Source organism: Otolemur garnettii, unplaced genomic scaffold, assembly GCF_000181295.1.
Source record: "Otolemur garnettii isolate 467f Iridium unplaced genomic scaffold, OtoGar3 scaffold00013, whole genome shotgun sequence".
Classification (NCBI taxonomy): Eukaryota; Metazoa; Chordata; class Mammalia; order Primates; family Galagidae; genus Otolemur; species Otolemur garnettii.
This window is the reverse complement of record NW_003852408.1, coordinates 27592614-27613478: the sequence shown is the minus strand read 5'-3', so window position 1 is coordinate 27613478 and position 20865 is coordinate 27592614. Positions and strand designations below refer to the sequence as shown.

The following is a 20865-nucleotide window of genomic DNA, read 5'->3' as shown; positions in this document are numbered from 1 at the left end:
TGAGCCCAGGAGTTGGAGGTTGCTGTGAGCTGTAATGCCACAGCACTCTACCCAGGGTGACAGCTTGAGGCTCTGTCTCAAAAAAAAAAAAAAGATGTCATTGTTGGGGCTGGGTGTTGTGGCAGGCACCTATAGTCCCAGCTACATGGCAGGCTGAGGCAAAAGAATCAATTGAACGCAAGAGTTTGAGGTAACTATAAGCTATAACACCAGGACACTCTACTGAGGGCGAAAAGTTAAACTCTGACTCAAGGCTTGGTGCCTGTGGTTCAAGCGGCTAAGGCGCCAGCCACATACACCTAAGGTGGCGGGTTTGAATCCAGCCCGAACCCGCCAAACAACAATAATGGCTGCAACCAAAAAGTAGCCAGGTGTTGTGGCGGGCGCCTGTAGTCCCAGCTACTTGGGAGGCTGAGGCAAGGAGACTCGCTTGAGCCCAGGAGTTGGAGGCTGCTGTGAGCAGTGAAGCCATAGCACTCTACCCAGGAGGACAGCTTGAGGCTCTGTCTGTAAAAAAAAAAAGACTCTGACTCCAAAAAGATCACATTGTTGTAGAGAAATAAGGTGCTTGGAATTTGGTTCAAGTTTACTTCATACTTTACCCAATTTAGTAAGATAAATGATTAGCTTTTAAGTTTCTTATAGTGTTCTTTAATAATGTCACAATCTCTGGTTGTCATCTTTTCTTTTCATTGTACTACCAGGTGGTTCTTTTAGAGAGGGGAATTTGAAGTAGGATGGGGGAAGTTAAAAAAGTCTTGTGTGTAAATTGCTGTTTGAGCCAGGAGTGGTAGTAAGAGAAGTGAACAGTTTCAGTGAAGTGTTTACCAAACCATTTCGACTCTAATCCACAGGAAAAAAATGTGTTACATTGTATTCAATGTATAATTAATGTGTATATTTTGTGTATATAACAAATGTTTAAAAATACAATACTATCGTATTTGAAATAATTGCTTTTCATATACCATGAGATTGCAACTTGCATTTTATTTTATTTTATTTTATTTTATACGGAGCCTCAAGCTATCCCCCTGGGTAGAGTGCCATGGCATCACAGCTCATAGCAACCTCCAACTCCTGGGCTCAAGCGAGTCTCCTGCCTCCCCCTCCCAAGTAGCTGGGACCATAGGCACCCGCCACAACGCCCGGCCATTTTTTGGTTGCAGCCATCATTGTTGTTTGGCGGGCCGGGCTGGGGATTCGAACCCGCCACCTTAGGTGTATGTGGCTGGCGCCTTAGCCGCTTGAGCCACAGGCGCCGAGCCTTTTACTTTTTTTTTTTTTTTTTTGGCAACTTGCATTTTAAAAACACTGCTTTAGTGTATGTATTAATCACCTGTGTATGTGAAGAAATTCCCCCTCTGCTAGCAATTAGAAGACTGTAAGAACACATTGAACACATTGTTCCGTATTAAATTATGTCCTGTGTGAGCATTTAATAAATAATAAATATAATATATTTAATAACATATATACTATGTGTAATATAATAGTGAATAAGTAAATGAAATATTTTATAAGTATTGAGTTATGATAAAATATAAGAAGGTTTCCCAGAAAATGACTCTTTATTTTTAACATTATAGTTACATTTTATCTCTCTTTATTTTTTTATAAAAAGATGTTTAATGGCTCAACTCCCTTGCTCAGTGGTTAGGGCACCGGCCACATGGGGCTGGAGGGTTTGAACCTGGCCCAGGCCTGCTATACGACGACAGCTACAACAACAACAACAAAAATAACTGGGTGTTGTGGCGGGTGCCTGTAGTCTCAGCTACTGGGGTGGCTGAGGTAAGAGAATTGCTTAAGCCAAGTGTCCTCAAACTATGGCCTGTGGGCCATATGCGGCCTGCCGAGGACATTTATCTGGTCCGTCAGGTGTTTTTGCCACGCTGCCTGTCCTGTATAGTAGCCGACTTGTCCCGGGGCCCTGCAGTCTGGCCCTCTGACGATCTGAGGACAATGAACTGGCCCCTTGTTTAAAAAGTTTGAGGAGCCCTGGTTAAGCCCAAGAGTTTGAGGTTGCTGTGAGCTGTGACGCAATAGCACTCTACCAAGAGGGATGTAATGACTGTCTCAAAAGAAAAAAAAGTTTAAACACTGGGAGAAATGATACTGATAGGTTACTTTTAAATGTAATCAGATTAATCATTAGGGCTTTCTTAATCATTGTATTAGGTTAAATTTTAATGGAAAGGGAAAAGTTAGCTTGCTTTATTGTATGGGTTGGCAAAGTTTTTTTTTTTTTTTTTTGAGACAGAGCCTCACTATGTTGTCCTCCACAGATTGGAGTGTCATGGTGTCACAGCAAACTCCAAATCTTTTTTTTTTTTACTTTTGAGACAGAGCCTTAAGCTGTCCTCCTGGGTAGAGTGCTGTGGTATCACAGCTCACAGCAACCTCCAACTCCTGGGTTCAAGCAAGTCTCCTGCCTCAGTCTCCCAAGTAGCTGGGACCACAGGTGCCCACCACAATGCCCGGCTATTTTTTGTTTGCAGCCGTCATTGTTGTTTTGGTGGGCCCAGGCTGGATTCGAACCCGCCACCTTAGGTGTATGTGGCTGGCGCCCTAGCCACTTGAGCCACAGGCGCTGAGCCTAAATTCCAAATCTTGGGCTTAAGTGATTTTCCTGCCTCTGCCCCCCAAGCAGCTAGGACCACAGGTGCCCACCACAACACCTGGCCACTCATTGCTGCAGTTGTCATCATTGCCCTAGCTGGCCTGGGCCAGACTCGAACCCACCAGCCTTGGTGTATGTGGCTGACGCTGCAACCACTGGGGTTTGGGTGCTGAGCCTTTTTTTTTTTTTTTTGGTGATAAAGAGTTTCATGTTGCCCTAAGTAGAGTTCTGTGGTGGTGTTCACAGTATCGTCAAACTCTTGGGCTTAAGTAATTCTCTTGCGTCAGCCTCCCAAGTAGCTGGGACTACAGGCACCCGCCAGAATGTCTGGCTATTTTTGTTGTTGTTCTTTAGCAGGCTGAAGTGGGTTTGAACCCACCAGCCCTGGTGCATGTGTCTGGTACCCTAACCACTGAGCTATGGGTGCCAAGCCCAAAGGTTTTTTTTGTAAAGAGGCCAACTAATAAATATATTGGACTTTGTGGACCATAACATCTCTGTTTTGGTTACTCCTCTCTGCCATCATAGTGTATCAGTAGCAATAGATAAGGAAGCAAGTAAGTGACATGGCTGTGTTCCAATAAAACTTGACTTATGGAAAATAAAATTGGAATTTCATATAATTTTCATCAGTTATAGTATTCTTTTTGTTTTTCCCCCCATCATTAAAAAACATAAACACAATGCTTTTGGCTCTGTACTGTAAAAATCAGGTGGTGGGCCAGATTTGGCCTGTGGGCCAAGGTTTGCCAATCTTTGTTAGCTTAAAAATGGAGAAAGTCTGTAGTCTCCAAGAAGAAACTTTAGCAAGTGTAGTTGAGACTATAAATAGCAATATTAGATCTCTGGACATTTATATTTTGATCTTTCTGGACATCAGAGATATACATTTTTGTGTTTTTATATCGTATGTTTTTATATCATATTTTACAGACAGTTGATATTCATAAAGAGAAAGTTGCAAGAAGAGAAATTGGTATTTTGACTACCAATAAAAACACTTCAAGGACACATAAGATTATTGCTCCAGCCAACCTTGAACGACCTGTTCGTTATATTAGGAAACCTATTGACTATACAATTCTAGATGATATTGGACATGGAGTAAAGGTAGGTATAATTATTATCAAGCTTTTTAAACAGTAGTGCATAATAGAACTCTTTAAAAAATTTAAGCTTTTATCTTTTATTTCTTAAAGGACCGAGTCTTGGCCTCCTTGTGGTTGTGAAAGTTCCTTGTAACTATAACTGTTTTATCCTTCTTTTTCTTAGTGCTGTGTTCTGAAGTTTTAAACAACCATTATGTAATGAATTTCATTTGCTTAATCACTTAACATAATATCTCATATAGATTGAGTAAATAAGTGAGCTGTAACCTAATTTTAATGATTTAATATGACTGATTAAAAATTACTCAGCATGTTATTGAAGTGTTTACCTTATATATCAACAGACTTTTGGCATTGGTTTTCAAAAACAACATATGTTGTTAAATATGCACTTTGAATTTTTAAATACTATATTCAAACATTTTGGGTGAAAATAGTGTAGGTAAAACTAATATATGAATTAATATTTCTACTACTTTTGAGTATATAGCCATTATATATGCCATATATAGCTATTATATAGTTTTGGCTATCTTTTAAAATGTATTTGAGTGCCTAGTTTGTATATTAAAGTACTGTAATCAAGGCCAGGTGTGGTGGTTCACGCCTATAACCACTCTGGGAGGCTGAGGCTGGTGGATCGCCTGAGCTTAGGAGTTCAAGACCAGCCTGAGCAAGAGTGAGATCCTGTAACTAAAAATAGCCAGGTGTTGTGGTGGCCCGCCTATAGTCCCAGCTAGTTGGGAGGATGAGGCAATGAATCATTTAAGCCTTAGGGTTTGAGGTTGCTGTGAGTATGATGTCATGGCACTCTACCAAGGGTGACAAAGTGAGACTCTGTCTCAATGAAATAAAAAAAAGTAAAGCACTGTAATCACACCTTTAATCCTAGCACTCTGGAGGCTGAGGCAGGAGGATCACTTGCCCTCAGGAGTTACAGATCAGCCTGAGTGAGAGCAAGGCGCCATCTCTACTAAAAATAGAAAAAATTAGCCAGGAGTGATGGTACACATCTGTAGTCCAACCTACTCAGGAGGCTAAGGCAGAAGGCTTACTTGAGTCCAGGAGTTTGAGGTTGTAGTGAAGTATGATGATGCCACGACATTCTAGCCAGGGTAGCAGAGGGAAACTGTGTCTACAGAAAAAAAAAAAAGTACCATAATCAAACCTAGAACCAGGGAGAGGTGGAGAGTGGGAAAAAAAAACAATAAGGAACATGTAAATTTCATTTAAATTAGTATTTGTTCTTAAACTATTCAGAGCTTTTAGTTAAGTACTAAGTTATTTAAAATTTGCATAGGATCAGTGATTTGGAAGGCAATGAATTACCAAATATAACTTTAAATAAATATATATACATATCTATATGAAACTGTGCAGTTTATGCAGTTGACTTTTTCCTAATATAAACATATTTAAATAAAAAAGAAACCCAAACTATTATGGCTGGAAATCAGTTAAACCTAAATTTAATACAGATCTAGGTAAAAATATACAATGTAACATTATTTTTAAAATTTCCTTTTCTTCTCAGTTTTGATACAATTACCTGGAATTTGATGTTTAATTTTATATGTGATAAATCTAAATCTAACATTTAGATTATTAATTAGAGCATGTTAAAATAAGATGTGTAATTGTGTGGTTAATTAATAACTAAAATTTGTTCTACCTTAGGAAATTAATTCAAGGCTAACACCTGCTAATAGAATATTTTAGCATATTGTCAGCATCTAATGCTCAAGACACTTTAATTGATAAAACATTACATTTGTGTTTTCCCACTTACATAATTACAAGGTAATTTTCCTCCCTATTCTTTTTTAATCCTGGAATTAAAATGTTATTCTTTCAGGACTCTGTATGTAGTCCCTTCATTGTTTGGACTTTTAGTGGTTAAGGATCACTAATTTGAAGAAATCTTTAATAAAATTAAGTTTTTAAATAAAACATTGTCTTAAATAATTTCATCAAAGAAACTCCTGTCCATGACACATTCTGCTTTAACCACTCTTTCTATGATCTACTGAGACATTATTTTGTTAATGCTGAATGCTTAACTTGTTTTTTCTTTGTTTTATTCCTTTCTCTTCACATCTTGAAGTTTCAACTAACCTTTCAATGCTTTTTTTCCTTACCTCTTTTATTTGCTCCATTTATGCATTAAGTGGTTGCTTAGATTTAAGGTAAGAGATTCCAGGGCTTGATTTCCATTCTTTATTCTTATGTAGAATATTACATATGGGGAGTTAAGAGAGATTTGGCCTTTTAAAACCAACAAATGATTCTTCTTTTTTACTTTATTTTTTGTCATGTAATTGTGATGTGTCTTCCTGTTCCTTGTAGGCAGATATTGTTGTCTGTTTTGTTCATGCTCTTATCTTTTGTGCCTAGAGCAATACCTAACACACATTAGGTGCTTAGTAAATATTTAATGAATGAATGGTTATTCTATAGCATTTACGTAGTTTGTGAAACTGAAACTTGTGAAACTGAAACGTAAGCTACCCTATCATAAAATGTTACAAAATATAATTATCTGGGTTTTTGTAAATGTAGGAATTTTATTATGAATTGGAGGGCCAACTAATGTGCTTAATTTAACCCTCCCCCTGTGTAATAACCTTTTTATTCTATAAATGGTATGCTGTATGATATACTTTTGGCCAGTATGTCATCTTTTAATTTTATCAATGTAAAGAAATTGAGAAGCAGAAAATATTCAGTGTTACGGTTTTTTTTTTAAGTTGCAGTATCACATATTTTGCAAAAAAATGTTTTTTCAAGTAGCTATATAAAGCATATGCTTCAGTATAAACTTTAGGAATTTACAAATGTGAGTATTAAATAATGTAAAACTATGTGATTCATTTCAGTATTTTGGAGGATTGATGGTAAAAGAAATTCAACTGTATATAAGTAACCTGTTAAATAGGTTACTACAATTATTTTCACCAAATTTAGCCTGCATTTCTTCTTTGCTCTTTTTTTCTTAGACAAGCTTTGTAATTTCTTTTTAAATTTATATTTTTTCCACTAATACCTTGTTGTTTGCCATGTAGTCAGTGATACCAAGAAGATAAGGTGACTTAGTTCTGAATCCTTAACTGTGCCCACAGAAATTTCATTCAATCATAGTAAATAGATCTGGCTAGAGGAGCCCAGGCAAGTGCTCTTATTGTGTTATTGATTGGATTGTTGGCTCCAAACCTTCACTCTTGGCGAGTAAGACATGTGGAGTCATGAGGAGATGGCTTTTTGTTAAAAATAGGTCAGTTGCATTGAACTAGACCAAAATCAGTCTGTGTTTGCTGTGGCCTGTTTCCTCTAAGTCTGTATTCAAATTTTGGCTTTTGTATTAATCTTCAAAGCAATAGAACTGCACAAAAAGATTAACTGAAGAAAAAATACAGAAACAAACATCAGTTTGCCCAAGCCACTACCCTATGCTTATTTCCTCTAAACTGCACTGTGATTCCTACTTGATTTTTCTGGGTTCAGGATCTGTTTCCACGTAAGAGGTCAAACTGTGAGATTCCTAGAAAGATCTAGACCAGCAGTCCTCAACCTGTGGGTCACGACACACTAGAACTGTATTAAAGGGTTGCAGCATTAGGAAGGTTGAGAACCACTGATCTAGACAAATCTCACTTACATAAGAACCCTTAACATCACACTTAGTTTAGATCCCTGAGCTTTTTGGAGACTGGTGGATCTTAGAAGTCTCCTGGTATCAAAAGGATTTTGGATTCCTTATCCCCATTTTAATTAAGGTAGCTTTAAAATGAGCTTATAATTTAAAACATACTTAAGATCTAGCCCTTTCTCTTTTTCCATCTCTTCCTTAATTCTTTCTGAGCTCTATTTTTGCTTCCATTACTGTCAGACTTTTAATACTTTTCCAACAGACTCTAAATAAAGGTATCCTACCTTGGGACCAGACATAATAGAAATTGATTCAGAAGAGACCTTGTGTAAAAGTTGAATCTTATAGGCCAAGAGAGTATGGTGGTTTAATGCCTGTAATCCCAGCACTTTGGGGGTCAAGGTGGGAGTATCTCTTGAGGCCAGGAGTTCCAGACTAGCCTGAGCAATATGCTGCTATGCCTTTACAAAAATTTAAAAATAATTAGCCAAGTGGCATACTCCTGTAGTCCCAGCCACTTGGGAGGCTGAGGCAGCAGGATCAATTGACCCCAGGAGTTTGAAGTTGCAGTGAGCTCCAGGGGTCCTCAAACTTTTTAAACAGGGGAGCAGTTCACTGTCCCTCAGACTGTTGGCGGGCCGGACTGCAGGCCCTGGGATGAGCGGGCTGCTAAGCAGGACAGGTAGCAGCGGCAAAAACACCCGGCGGGCTGGATAAATGTCCTCGGCGGGCCGCAGTTTGAGGATGCCTGAGCTAGACTGAGGCCACTGTACTCTAGCCCAAGCAACAGAAAGAACAGATGGGTGATCCATCTGTTTTTGCCTATTAGTTCCAATTTTTTTTTTTTTTTGAGACAGAGTCTTACTGTGTTGCCCTTGGTATAGTGCTGTGGTGTCACAGCTTACAGCAACGTCAAACTCTCATGCTTAAGCGATTCTTTTGCCTCAGCCTCTCAAGTAGTTGGGACTACAGGCGCCCGCCACAATATTTGGCTATTTTCTTTGTTGCATTTGTCATTGGAGGGTTCGAATCCTCCAGCCTCTATGTATGTGGTTGGTGCCTTACCCACTGAGCTACGGGCACCGCCCAGTTACAGTCTTGAACTATTAATTCCATTTTGACAAAAGCCAGTTGTTACAAACTATTTTCAAAATCAAGCAGAAATTTGTCCCTCTTTATTTTCCTCCACTACTTTATTTACCTGTTTTATTCTCCCCTTACTCTCCTAATCTTACTTACATTTCCTTATCTGTGTACTGGAGTATATAGGACTCTCAACTCCTTGGGTTTTTTGGGTTTTTTGGTCTTTTTTTAACCTTCTTCTTAAGAATATTTCCTCTGTCCTAAATTTTTACTTTAATTCCTTGTTTCAGCTTTTATTCCCCTCTGAGGATCTTCTGGTCCTTTTCCTGGTAGCCCTTAGGAATTGAGGTAAAAATATAGATTGTTTGAGAAGAGGGGTAGAGGTCTCTAGGAAGCTGAAGATTTATGTACTAGATGGCAGTAATGGGTAACAAAATGGACAGATAGTGAAGGCCCCAATTTGTTTGACCACAGCTTTTTCCCATCCTCACTATTTCATGTACAAATCGCACACCCTCCTCTTTGTTTATTTAAATCCTGTTCTCTTTCAACTTGACAATCCAGCTCATGTTCTTCCTCTTTGAAACCTTTCCTAATAATTTCTTTGCACATTGATATTTTCTTTTGTTGATTTCTATAGAATTTATAGAAATTTCTTATTTTAAATGTGAATCTTATTCCAAAAATACCTTAAAAGCAGAGAAATCTTTTTATACAGACCATTGTGATTCCTACCCTACCCCCTTTTTTTCATATGCTCTTGTAGTGAGTAGTCTGGTAGGTGGTTGAGAAATGAAGAATATGTCATACATATCATTTCATAATGCATCTGTCACTCTTCTGTTGGATCAGGTCATCTGTCAGTGGGAGAATTCATAGCAGATGTCTTCTATGAACTAGAGATACTTGGCTGGCTAGTTTTAGAAATAATGCTGCAGTTCACAGGATGCTAGAAAGCACTGAGATTGGTAATGAATATTATATATCAGCATTTAAGGAGGTATTGAATGTACCAAACAGAAGAGCCCGTGTGAAGTGGGAGCATTGTAGAGAAAATACTAAGGCACAATGATTAGCTGGTTAGGTAGTGCAGTTACAGAGACCTCTACAGCCTGGGGACCTAGACTGCTCTTCTGTCATAAGGAACTACTCCTACCTGTTCAATTATTTGCAATTTTTTTTCATAGGACAGTGGGAAAGTGCTTGATCTATGGCCATGTGTTAACTTTTATCACCTAAATATTTCTTCTTTTTTGGAGTTTTCTTTTCCTGTGGTGGGGGAGGGAGGGGAACATTTCCTCCTGTCCTTCTTTGTACCTAATACTTGCTTCACATAACTTTTAATGACTTTGCATCTTAAGTAATAAAAAAAATTTCATATAACGAAATTATTATTACAGTCAGCCACCAGAGTTTCATTCCAATTCCCAAATAAAAGTTTGAAAAGTATAATGAGCACTCCTACTCAGGATTCAGGACCATTAACTATGTGTTTATGTGCCATATAATAGTTATACTATGTTTGTAACTTTTAAACATATTTTGAGTGGAATTGCTAGTGGAGTAGCTGTAGTATTGCTTTGTTTTCTTTGTCCCAACACACAAACACAAGCACACTAATTAAGTTCCCCTGTACGAACACACAGGAAAAGTGTTTTACTACTATTTAGGAAACTAAATCTTTCCTAAAACATTTTAGGAAATATTTTCTCTTAAAAAATTCCCTCAAAAAATAGTTTTTAGGATCGATATGTCTATTCAGTAAACATGTTTTTCTGAAATTATTTTAGGTTTGAAACATAGTTTAACTTGAATTATAATAATAGGTTTTTCTTACTATAAAAATTAAGTTTAGGTCGTGAATGTATAATAGTACTCTGCATACAAAAAACCCCCAAAGTTTTGTGTGGCATTTATTCCTTTTCTTCCTTTTGGTCAAATTAAATGACAATATTTATATTCTGCATAGCATATTCTTAGCATAGAAACATTTTTCACAGAGGAAAACTGCCTTGAGGATATATTGGAAAACTCTTTTAGCTTGATAGAAAGATAGTGCAGCATTAGTAAAGTATAAAATTAGATTGAACTTTCTATAAGGATTCTGGTTTCTTAAAGTGTTTAGGTTACTCATTGAACCCCAGTATCCAACACATACAACCACTTGATGATTAAAATGTACTGAGTTTTAGTTATAGAAATACCCACCAGATTTTAATTTATAGATTATTTTGTACTACTTTTTAGGTAGATTCAGAGATAATAATAGAAGATACTGCAATTTAAACAAAAAACACCTTATGTAACAAAATCTAAAACAAACCAAAGTTGGAAAGCTGTTTTCAAGTATGTTAGCTATCCCATGTATAGAATAAAATTCTCTTTCACTTTTTTTCTATTCCTGCTCCTTTTCCTTCTTGTTTCTAGTAAATTGATGTAGTTTTAGTGTTTAATTCACTTTTCTCTCATCACTTAAAGTAACTTTGGGTTTTATTTTGTTTAAGGTTGAGCTTAAAGGACTTTGGTTATCACTTTAAAAATCTTCTGGTATATATTAAGATTTATATTAAGAAGCTGTTTGTTATTTGTCATATTACTCTTCTAAAATTTTCACCAAATGTGGATTGATTTTTTTTAAACTTTTTTTGGCATTTTCATTTTAAGATATAATTAGTATACCCTCTGCTTATTAATGAGAGGGAGAGCAAGGATAAGTTAATCTTTATTCTTGATAATCCATTTGTTTTGTATTATTTCAAAGAAATAACAAAAGGATTACAGATAAATGCTTCATTGTAAAGATACTGACATTTCAAAGGTATCATTTGTCATTAAAGATTATTTTAACATCACACACAACTTGTTCACTGGGCTATTCATTTGAAGAATTTGTTTCTTGATCTATTATTTCTTGCATTTTTCAGATAAAAAGTAGTATTTTAGGATTTTTTAATAAAGCTAAAAGTTAGTTTTGATACTCTCAATACTCTGTATACAATTATGATTTGCTTTCTTAAAATTTATATTTTGAAATTATAATTACTAATGTATTCTGAATTCAGTGGTACAATGTTTTGCAGTTTCATTTTGTAGATGTAATTTGAATAGTCATTTTTTTTTTAATAATTAAGATCCTTTTTGACTTATGTTTTAAAGATGACAGTTCAGAATATTAGGGGCTTGAAATAGAGTCAGATATAAACCTATATGGTAAATATTAACTCAAACTTATTTGAGTTAATCTCAGACAATTTGAGATTGCATTTGAACTGTATTTGTGAGTGACTTCCCTTAGCTCCTTAATTTATCCAGATTTCCAAAGCTATCTAAGTGCTGACATGTTCCTTTGGTGACATCCATTATTCCCAGATTATCCATCTCTCTTACACTGGCGTTTCAGTTAGGGATAGGAGAGTGAGTATAGAGTCATGGTTCAGCTCTGATTTAGGACTATGTCACTTCTTTCTCATGCCTGAATCAACCTTCAGTTTGGGCCTGAATGGGTCCAGTTCCCATTGGAACTAGATTGCTTGTGGGCTTGTGCTGCTTACAGTTGAATGGGATGCCTCAGCCCTAACTTTCTGGTTCAGATATTTAGGAACTTGACTTGAACTTCTAGCAGTTTCAGGTAGGTAATTCTCTGTTAGAGAACATGAACAAAATCTGAATTGTAAGGCTGGTCCACAATTAAAAAAATAAAATTTTCTTTATCACATAACTTATCTTTATATTCTCTAGTTATAATGGAGCATATGCATAGTTGCATATTTTTATTTGAGAAATGTATTTTGTTTGTGATATGCTTGATATCTAAAGGAAGCTACCTAAAAAGAATTGCTTAAAGGCATTATTGTTTCTGATTCAGTTACTGTTTATTAGAACTACAATTTTTACAGTTAATCTATATAATTTCAATTGAATATAATCTCAAATAGTCTAACCAGTGATCTGTTGGTGTGATGGCCTAATGGCAAATAAAGTCTTTGCAGTTTATAATCATTTGAAAATCTCATGTTAGGAAGAGTCCTTTGAGTACAACTGTAGAATAATTAGTAGAGTAGAAATTGCATATGAAATGCATGGCCTCTAATTTTTTTTCCTATATGTAAACCTTCCCTTCCTTTGTTAAATAGCATAGCATTATTTTGCAACTGTGCCACTTTGTTTCACTCTGCATACAAGTTGAGTTTTCCTGAAAATTTTTTAGGTGAGTACCCAGAATATGAAGATGGGTGGGCTGCCGCGTACAACACCTCCAACTCAGAAACCTCCCAGCCCCCCTATGTCAGGGAAAGGGACACTTGGGTGAGTATATAACTAAGTAATAATTGAACACCGTTTCATTTTTGTTGTTTTTAAAATGAAACAAAATGTATATTTAAAATGTTTTTAATATTTCAAGAACATTTTCTTAGGATTATTATGTATGTAAAGTTCCCTTTTTCCTGGGAAATGCATATTTATACTTTAAAAATATTTTGTTTAGAAATTATTTTTCTAGGCTGGGCACAGTGGCTCATGCCTGATGCCTGTAATCCCAGCCTCTAGGAGGCTGGGGCAGCTAGATTGCCTGAGCTCTCAGGAGACCAGCCTGAGCCAGAGTGAGACCTCATCTCTAAAAATAGCCAGGTGTTGTGGATGTGTCTGTAGTCCCAGCTATTTGGGAGGCAGAGGCAAGAGAATCACTTGAGCCCAAGAGTTTGAGGTTGTTGTGAGCTATGATGCCATGGCAGTCTACTGAGAGCAACATAATGAGACTCTGTCTCCAAATAGAAAGAAAGAAAGAAAGAAAGAAATTATTTTTCTAAAGAATTTTGAATTTGAGGTAGAATCTTAGCCCAAGTTAATATTTTATTATAAATCGAGGTCTCATTTTTAATTCCTTTTTTTCATAAAAGTCTTATAGTTTTTTGTATTACAATTGAACTCAGCCTGTTCTCAAAAAGGCAGTGTAGATTATAAAATTCTGTAAAATTTGTTGTGAGAATTGGTCCTACAGAATTGGGCTCTGGATCTGGCTTTTCTTAAAAACAGTCAATAAATGCAAAAGCATGACATTTGTCTTCTACAGCATGATAGTATAAACTTGGTTTATTGTGATGGAGATTTATGGTCAAATGGGCATAATGTAGCCCAGAAGGTAGATGGCTAAAATTCTGGTCAGCTCTGCTGTTTACTCTGTGGTCCTGCATACTCAGCCTCTGAGCAATTAAGTTTTTTCATCTGTAAAAGGGGGGTAATATTTGTCCTCTGTCAACTTTTCAGGGTTGCTATGCCACAAATTGGGTTTTTAAAAATATGTAAGACAAAGATAAATTACTTTGAAAACCATTGGCTTTATGATATATGCTAAAAAGTTTTTGACAATCTTATTTTTGACCCCCTCACCAAAAAAAAACAAAGCACCCCCAAAACCTAATCAAGCACTATGGATCAGGACAGGACAAAGATGATTTGGGACTTAATGGAGAATTATGTTGGCAAAAGTTGAATTATAGTTAGGCCAGTGGGAGACAAAAAGAACAAAAATGAATTCTAACCAAGAAAATAGGCTGGCTTCATTGGGGTAGACAAAACAGTTTTGCTTAGATTAGAGAAGAATCTAGTGGATCAAAGGAGATTTAAATTTAGAGTAGAATGTCGGTAACATAGTAGGATATAACGGTGCAGGGATAAGAGTAGAAAGAGTAAGAGGAACTATGTTTTTATTTTCTCATGGAATGTTTCTATTTTTATCAAATATAGTGCCTAATGGATTTTGTTAGATTTTAAATCAAGATTGTTAGCAAGATAACCCACTCAGTCTCTAGAAGGATAAAATTTTCTATTGCTCTCAATTTTTGAAGATATATTTATATACTGGTATTTGTTTTCCTTGTGTATTGGCAATGGTTTTGTAGAAGTCTTGGAGACCAGAGTTACTGAATACCAGTCTGCCAGTTGATGGTCACAGCCTGGTTTTGTCACATAGTCTTTGCCTAGTCACCGTATTCCTCTGCCCCTTGTTAATATCATTGCTTTCACTCTACAGTTCTCAGTTATTCAAGGGTTTTTTCCTTGGTGAAACCTTGTTTTTATTGTCTGGGAAAAATTATAAATTAGATGTTGGAAAATTAACATTTTCTATTTTTTTACATTTGCATTACATTCATAATTTCAGAGATGCCTAAACTTTTTAGTGTTTTAATTCCAAACTCCTGACGTTCCTTTTTCTTCCTTTGACCCACTGTTCCATCGGGTGTCCCTTATTTATTTTTAATTATTAATGTTTACATATTTTTATACAAAGAGACTTTTCAAGGGTAGCAGAGTGTATGTGGTCATTACAAAGTGATCTCATCCAAAATCAATGAGCCATAATTTGAGTGGTCCAGGAGAACAATAGTTAAAGGAACTCTGGGAACCTTTTGGGAAGTGAATTTTAAGAAATAATGAAGTTAATTGAACAACATTTTATCAGGAAAAGAAAGATTTTTAATTTTGACATCTTGACCAGTTTTTATTCTCTTAAAGACCAGAATTTCATCCGCAAGATGTCAATTTCATGTCAGTTGAGTATTTATAATTGTTACAAGGAATTTGGAAATTTAGAGATGAGACCCGGTTTAATTATCACTCATTTTCCAGTGTGCATCCTATTCGCTATCATATTTCCTTTCTTACTTTTATCATCTTCTTCCATTAAAAGGAAGTTTGGGGGCAGCACTTGTGGCTCAGTGAGTAGGACTCCGGCCCCATACCCCAAGGGTTCAAACCCGGCCCCAGCCAAACTGCAACAACAACAACAAAAAATAAAATAAAAGGAAGTTTTGAGACAAAGAGGGACACATGTGTTACTAAATTCCATTCCATGAAAGTACTTAAAGTTAGAAGGACTTGGTGGTAGTCTTTCCCTTCCCTTGTCAGTGTTGAACTCTGGGGAGGGGGATGAGAAAAGACATCCAGTGAAAGTTGAGGAAGAAAAGTGAGGTTGTAAGAATGGAAGATGAGATTTAATTGTGTATTTTTGTGTACAGTTATACTTTCATTGGTATGTATTTAGTAGATAAGAAGGGAAATGAGTTGTTACAACTGGTATTGATTATCAGTGTGGGGATTGTAGATCCATGATCTGCTGTGTTTGAACATCCTTGGTTAGGGAGTGAAGAGGAGGATATCTAGTACATTCATGCTGTGCAATTGGGAGCATGATACTAAAATAATTTAAACTCTAAGAAAGAGTAGGATCTGGGAAACATTGGGTTAAGTGGTGGAAGACCTTTTGTGCTTTCTCAGAATACATGAACAAAATTGCATTAGCACAGGGAAATGAGGTTGGAGACTGAAAAATAACATACTCACCAAAACCCTAATGGTAGAGAAGTGAAACTTTGGGAAAGACTGAAATTGGTAGCTGGGTTATGTTAAAACACATTTCCTATCTGATTACAAATTGTATTTCACTACTGGCAACTCTTTTAATTGTGCCGAAACTTGCTTAATCATAAAATACATACGCTCTTCTTTTCGTAGGCGGCACTCCCCCTACCGCACACTGGAGCCAGTGCGTCCTCCAGTGGTACCAAATGATTACGTACCTAGCCCAACCCGTAATATGGCTCCCTCGCAGCAGAGCCCTGTGAGGACAGCTTCTGTGAATCAAAGAAATCGAACATACAGGTATTTTTTCTACCTCAGTGCAAAATGTGATGGTCATGGTACCAAAATCTCTTCAGATAACTTCAGTTAAATCTCTCTCATTTTTCAAGCACTAAGTTCTTTCCTCACTCTACTCTCCCAAACCTCATCTGATTCCACCTCTCTCTCCTCATGTTCTGATGCAACTTTGGGCAGTTAGTCAAGAAGTTGAAAAAGAACAGACATCTTGAAGTACATATTTCTAGTTGATCTGAAAAAATTATGGACCAACGATGGGAAATTTCAAGTTGTTTTTTGGTGGAACTTTACAGATGAAAAACTATACACAATAAAACATTAATATGATTAATAGTATATCAAGGTATGATCATAAAATCTGTTTAGGAAAATATTTTTATTGTAAGTTTCTTCAGATGGGCATTAAACTGCAATATAAGAAGGTAATACTTACTGTTTTAATGTGTTGAGCCCCAACATTTGTTACTTATATTTATGGAGAGTTTTTTCTTCTTTCTCAGTTTCTTTAATATATACTAATTAAAATGTGGTCAAAATGAGCGATTGAACCCAGTTTATTCCCACCTTTATTAAGAAATTCATATTTGAAGTTGAAGGTTTTTGAATTCTCTTTATATAGCTATATTTACTTCAGAAAATTTTGGAAAGTGCTGATATCTTATTACATCTGGATACTCATATTTTGGTGGCTCTTATTTCTTTAGCAGCAGTGGGAGTAGTGGAGGAAGCCACCCAAGTAGTCGGAGCAGCAGTCGGGAGAACAGTGGAAGTGGGAGTGTAGGGGTTCCTATTGCTGTTCCCACTCCTTCTCCTCCCAGTGTGTTTCCAGGTAAAACGTTAATGGTACTTCATCTTCATTTTCCCTTCCTGAATTTCATTTCAATTACAGTGGATTGTAATAATAAGGATTTTTTTCTTTAGGGCTCCATAAATGTTGAGAAATTTTTGTACATTTGTTATTTTTAACCAAGTGATTTGTAAGTTTTTGCTTAATTCGTACTCTGTTTATGCCTTTGGTTATGTGGCTCAGTTGCTGCTTTGAGATTTCAGGTACCACTTGGTATGAGTTATATGTTTAATTCCAGCTAGTGGTGTGACAGTGCATGTCTTTGGACACAGTAGTGACTCAGTCTGAGAATCATATTGCTAACAAAAGATTGGGAAAATACAAAAATAATTTTAACAGTTAATTTTAGTGGACTCTCAGAGCTTAATCTCTGAAAATACTATTTTCTTCTCTGAAACAGAAAAATGTGCCTATTTGATCAGAGGGCACTGTTGAAATTTAGTTTTAAAAAGCATAACACAAAAGACACAAAATGTTACATATTTAAATTATAATAATAAGCAGATAATACCTTTTAAAAAATCATGAAAAAGATTTGTTTTTAAATTCTTTTTTTGCCTGATAAGATACTGTCTAGAATGTTCATTTTCTAATCTGTGTAATTCAGAATTGAATACTGTTGTTTTTTAGTGTGTTACGTTTAGTTTTGCATACTATTTATAGAATATTATGCTAAAAATAACAATATAAAGGGAATACTATTTTTTCCAGAGCAGTGCTTTCAGATAAAAAGAGATACTTGCTTTTAATGAATTAAAAGATCTGTACATTACCTTAGACATCTTGAATTATTTGCTGCATGCCTAATATAATCCTTTAACACAAGTTTCATCCTTTTTTCAATACTCTATTCTTTTGGTTAGTGTTTAAGCACTGAATATCTAACGTGGAATAGTCTAATGCCTTTTCTCATCCTCCCTAATGTGACTGCGTCATTAATGCTGCCTCTTACTCCTCTTTCCTTCAGCCCCTGCTGGCTCTGCTGGCACTCCTCCCCTTCCTGCTGCTTCTGCATCTGCCCCTGCCCCTCTTGTTCCTGCTACTGTCCCTTCCTCCACTGCCCCCGATGCTGCCGCTGGGGGTGCCCAGACCCTTGCTGATGGCTTCACTTCTCCAACTCCCCCTGTTGTTTCTTCCACTCCCCCTACAGGTGAGTATTGGCTTATTCATTGACAGGAAGATCTGATCATCTGCCTGTTCTCTTACCTGCATCTCCAGCTTTATAGTTTTTTGTTCGTTTGGTTTGGTTGTACTTTGTCTTAAAACAGAATGAAGAATATTGAACTAGAAGGTGGCATGTGATCCAAGATTAGAATTTTCTAAGAAAATAAAGGCAAAGCTCTCATACATTTTTACAGTAGGGTAGCGCATAAATATGCACTAGGTAACATGTTTTATTGCTTGAATTTCATCGATTAGAGATTTTTGAATTTAGTACAGAGCTACCTTTTTTGGGGGGGGGGAGATTATCATTAGAAATACTGTTTGTTACATGTTAAGTCATTAACAAAAAAGCCTAGGACAGTAATTTTAAGATATATTTTACAGGCGTGGTGCCTGTAGCTCAGTGGCTAAGGTTCCAGCCACATACACTGGAGTTAGCAGGTTCCAACCCAGCCCTGGCCTGCTAAATACCAATGACAACTACAACCAAAAAATAGCCAGGTGTTGTGGCAGGTGCCTGTAGTCCCAGCTATTTGGGAGGCTGAGGCAAGAGAATTGCTTAAGCACAAGCATTTGAGGTTGCTGTGAGCTGTGATGCCACAGTAGTCTACTAAGAGGGCGACAGAGTGAGACTCTGTCTCATATTTTATATAACAAATTAAAAGTCTATTTTATGAGACTCTATTGCTTATCATAGCAATGTTGGAAACTCAGACAACAGACTTTTAAAGTGTTTATTTGGCAGGTGTTTTAGTGTTTAAAAATTGCAGCCTACCACAGGAGAGAAAAACACAACTACATTCAAGTGGGTGGGAGGGAGGGAAAGCTGCGCCAGAGAGGAGTGGAGGCGACAGGGTTTGGTACGCTCTCGCCTGATGGGCACAATGTTGGGGTATGTGGCATACTTCTTGAGTGAAGGGCTCTACTACAACTTGGACTTTACCTAACAAATGCAAACAGTGTAACCTAATTGTACCCTTGTATCAATCTGAAATAAAAACAAAAAAATATAAATAAATATTAAAAAAAGGAATTGTGCTATTGAGATAGGGATAGATTTATAGATCAATGGAACTTAATGGCCCAGAAATAAGTCTATCCATATATGAAAACTTACTTTACCAGCCTGAGCAAGAGTGAGACCCTGTCTCTGAAAAATAGCCCAGCATTGTGGCAGGTGCCTGTAGTCCTAGCTGGTTGGGAGGCTGAGGCAAGAAAATCATTTAAGCCCAAGGGTTTGAGGTTGCTGTGAGCTCTACAGCACTCTACCAAGGCGGACAAAATGAGACTGGTTTCAAAAAGAAAGAAAGAAGGAGGCGGAACCTAGTTAAGACAATCTGATGTTTAAAGTCCTTTTCCCATTAATAATCTATCATCCCTAAAGAAGAGGATAAGTAGAGGGGGAAATTAGCATTTATAGGGTTGGGATATAAAGTTAACAGAAAAAGTTAATAATTTATATTATCTTTGAAAATCCGTTCAATTGTTCAAAAAGTCAATATACATAATTGTGTGTCTATAACCTTCTACAGTATGTTGGTGTAAATGTAGAGAGTAGAGAGTAATATGCAGTTTTTAATATTGTAGAATATAGCTCACTTTAAATGTAACTGCTTGGAACATTTAAATAAATTTATAAAAACTTAAAAGAAAACTTACTTTATGAAAAAGCAGGCATTGTTGATCATAAGGATAGATTAAAAAACAAATTGAAGCCTAAAAATCTGTTTTGATGGAAGAGGAGATAAAGGCTCAGTTGCTACAAAATATATTTGTACAGTTAATGGTGATGTTGGTTAGTAAACAGGTTCTTATCTTTTATAAAATGTATGTGTTTGGGGACACATCATCTTAGTGTTTAGTTTGGCAGTAACTAAATAGAATATATATTCAGCTTTGCTACTATAACTAGATGTCTACATGTTTTAAAAGACCTTTTATCTAAAATGGATTTGGGATATTGTTTTATGGGATACTGTCTATAATAGTACTTTTGAAGAAAAGCTTTCTGTAATGGATAAATGCAAACACGGGCTGTTCTTTGATCTACATACAGCTTCTATTAGATCAGACTAGTAAAACCTAGGAATCTTACTAGCTCCTGTTTCATCTTGAGATTGGCTGTAGGCTCAAAATTCTCATAATTAAATGTTAAAATTTAACAATAGGTGCCTGGCTGGTAGTATTTACTAAATAATGTTTGTTTTGTGAGGGGATAATAGCAGTTTTTGTAAAAACAAAAAGCATACTTAACCTGGCAGAGCAGATGCCATAATCACAAAGGTGGATTTCCCAAGGTGAGACTTAACCATTGCATTCTGGAAATGCTGACCACTGTGATTTCCCCAAATGTGGAAAACTTGACTGCATAATTTGTGAATTTGTGGTAGTGGGAGACTGCAGTTGTGTTCCATCTGTTTAAAAAAAAAAAGGCAAGGTAAATGCCCTGTTAATACTTTTTGTCAATATAATTAATACTGCTTTTTTGAGACACCACATACTTTTTATTAAGGTATAGTTCACCTCAATCAAGATATTGAACAGAAGATGTAGAACAGTTGTGTCATGTTGAAAATTTCCTCCATGCCCCTGGTCCTTCCCTTCTGTCTTCTTGTCCTTCTCCTCCCCCCCAGACCCTGGGAAGCCCTCAATCCATCATTTGTCTCTAAAGTTTTGCCTTTGTGAAAATATCATGTAAATGAAGGCATATGGGACTAAGGCTTTTGGGTCTGTTTTT

At 36.4% G+C, this 20865-nt stretch overlaps 1 protein-coding gene and 1 non-coding gene across 2 annotated transcripts in view; both read left to right on the top strand.

Annotated features, from left to right (window-relative positions):
• ABI2 (abl interactor 2) overlaps positions 1-20865 on the top strand; it is a 123323-nt gene that overhangs the window by 78727 nt on the left and 23731 nt on the right. The window contains exons 3-6 of the mRNA XM_003785014.3: positions 3557-3733; positions 12669-12766; positions 15974-16120; positions 16822-16946. Of these exons, the coding sequence (XP_003785062.1) occupies positions 3557-3733; positions 12669-12766; positions 15974-16120; positions 16822-16946 (547 nt within the window). The remainder of the gene's footprint in view (positions 1-3556; positions 3734-12668; positions 12767-15973; positions 16121-16821; positions 16947-20865) is intronic.
• LOC111723620 lies at positions 20374-20543 on the top strand. The gene has a single exon (XR_002772122.1). It is a non-coding gene; the product is annotated as a U1 spliceosomal RNA (small nuclear RNA).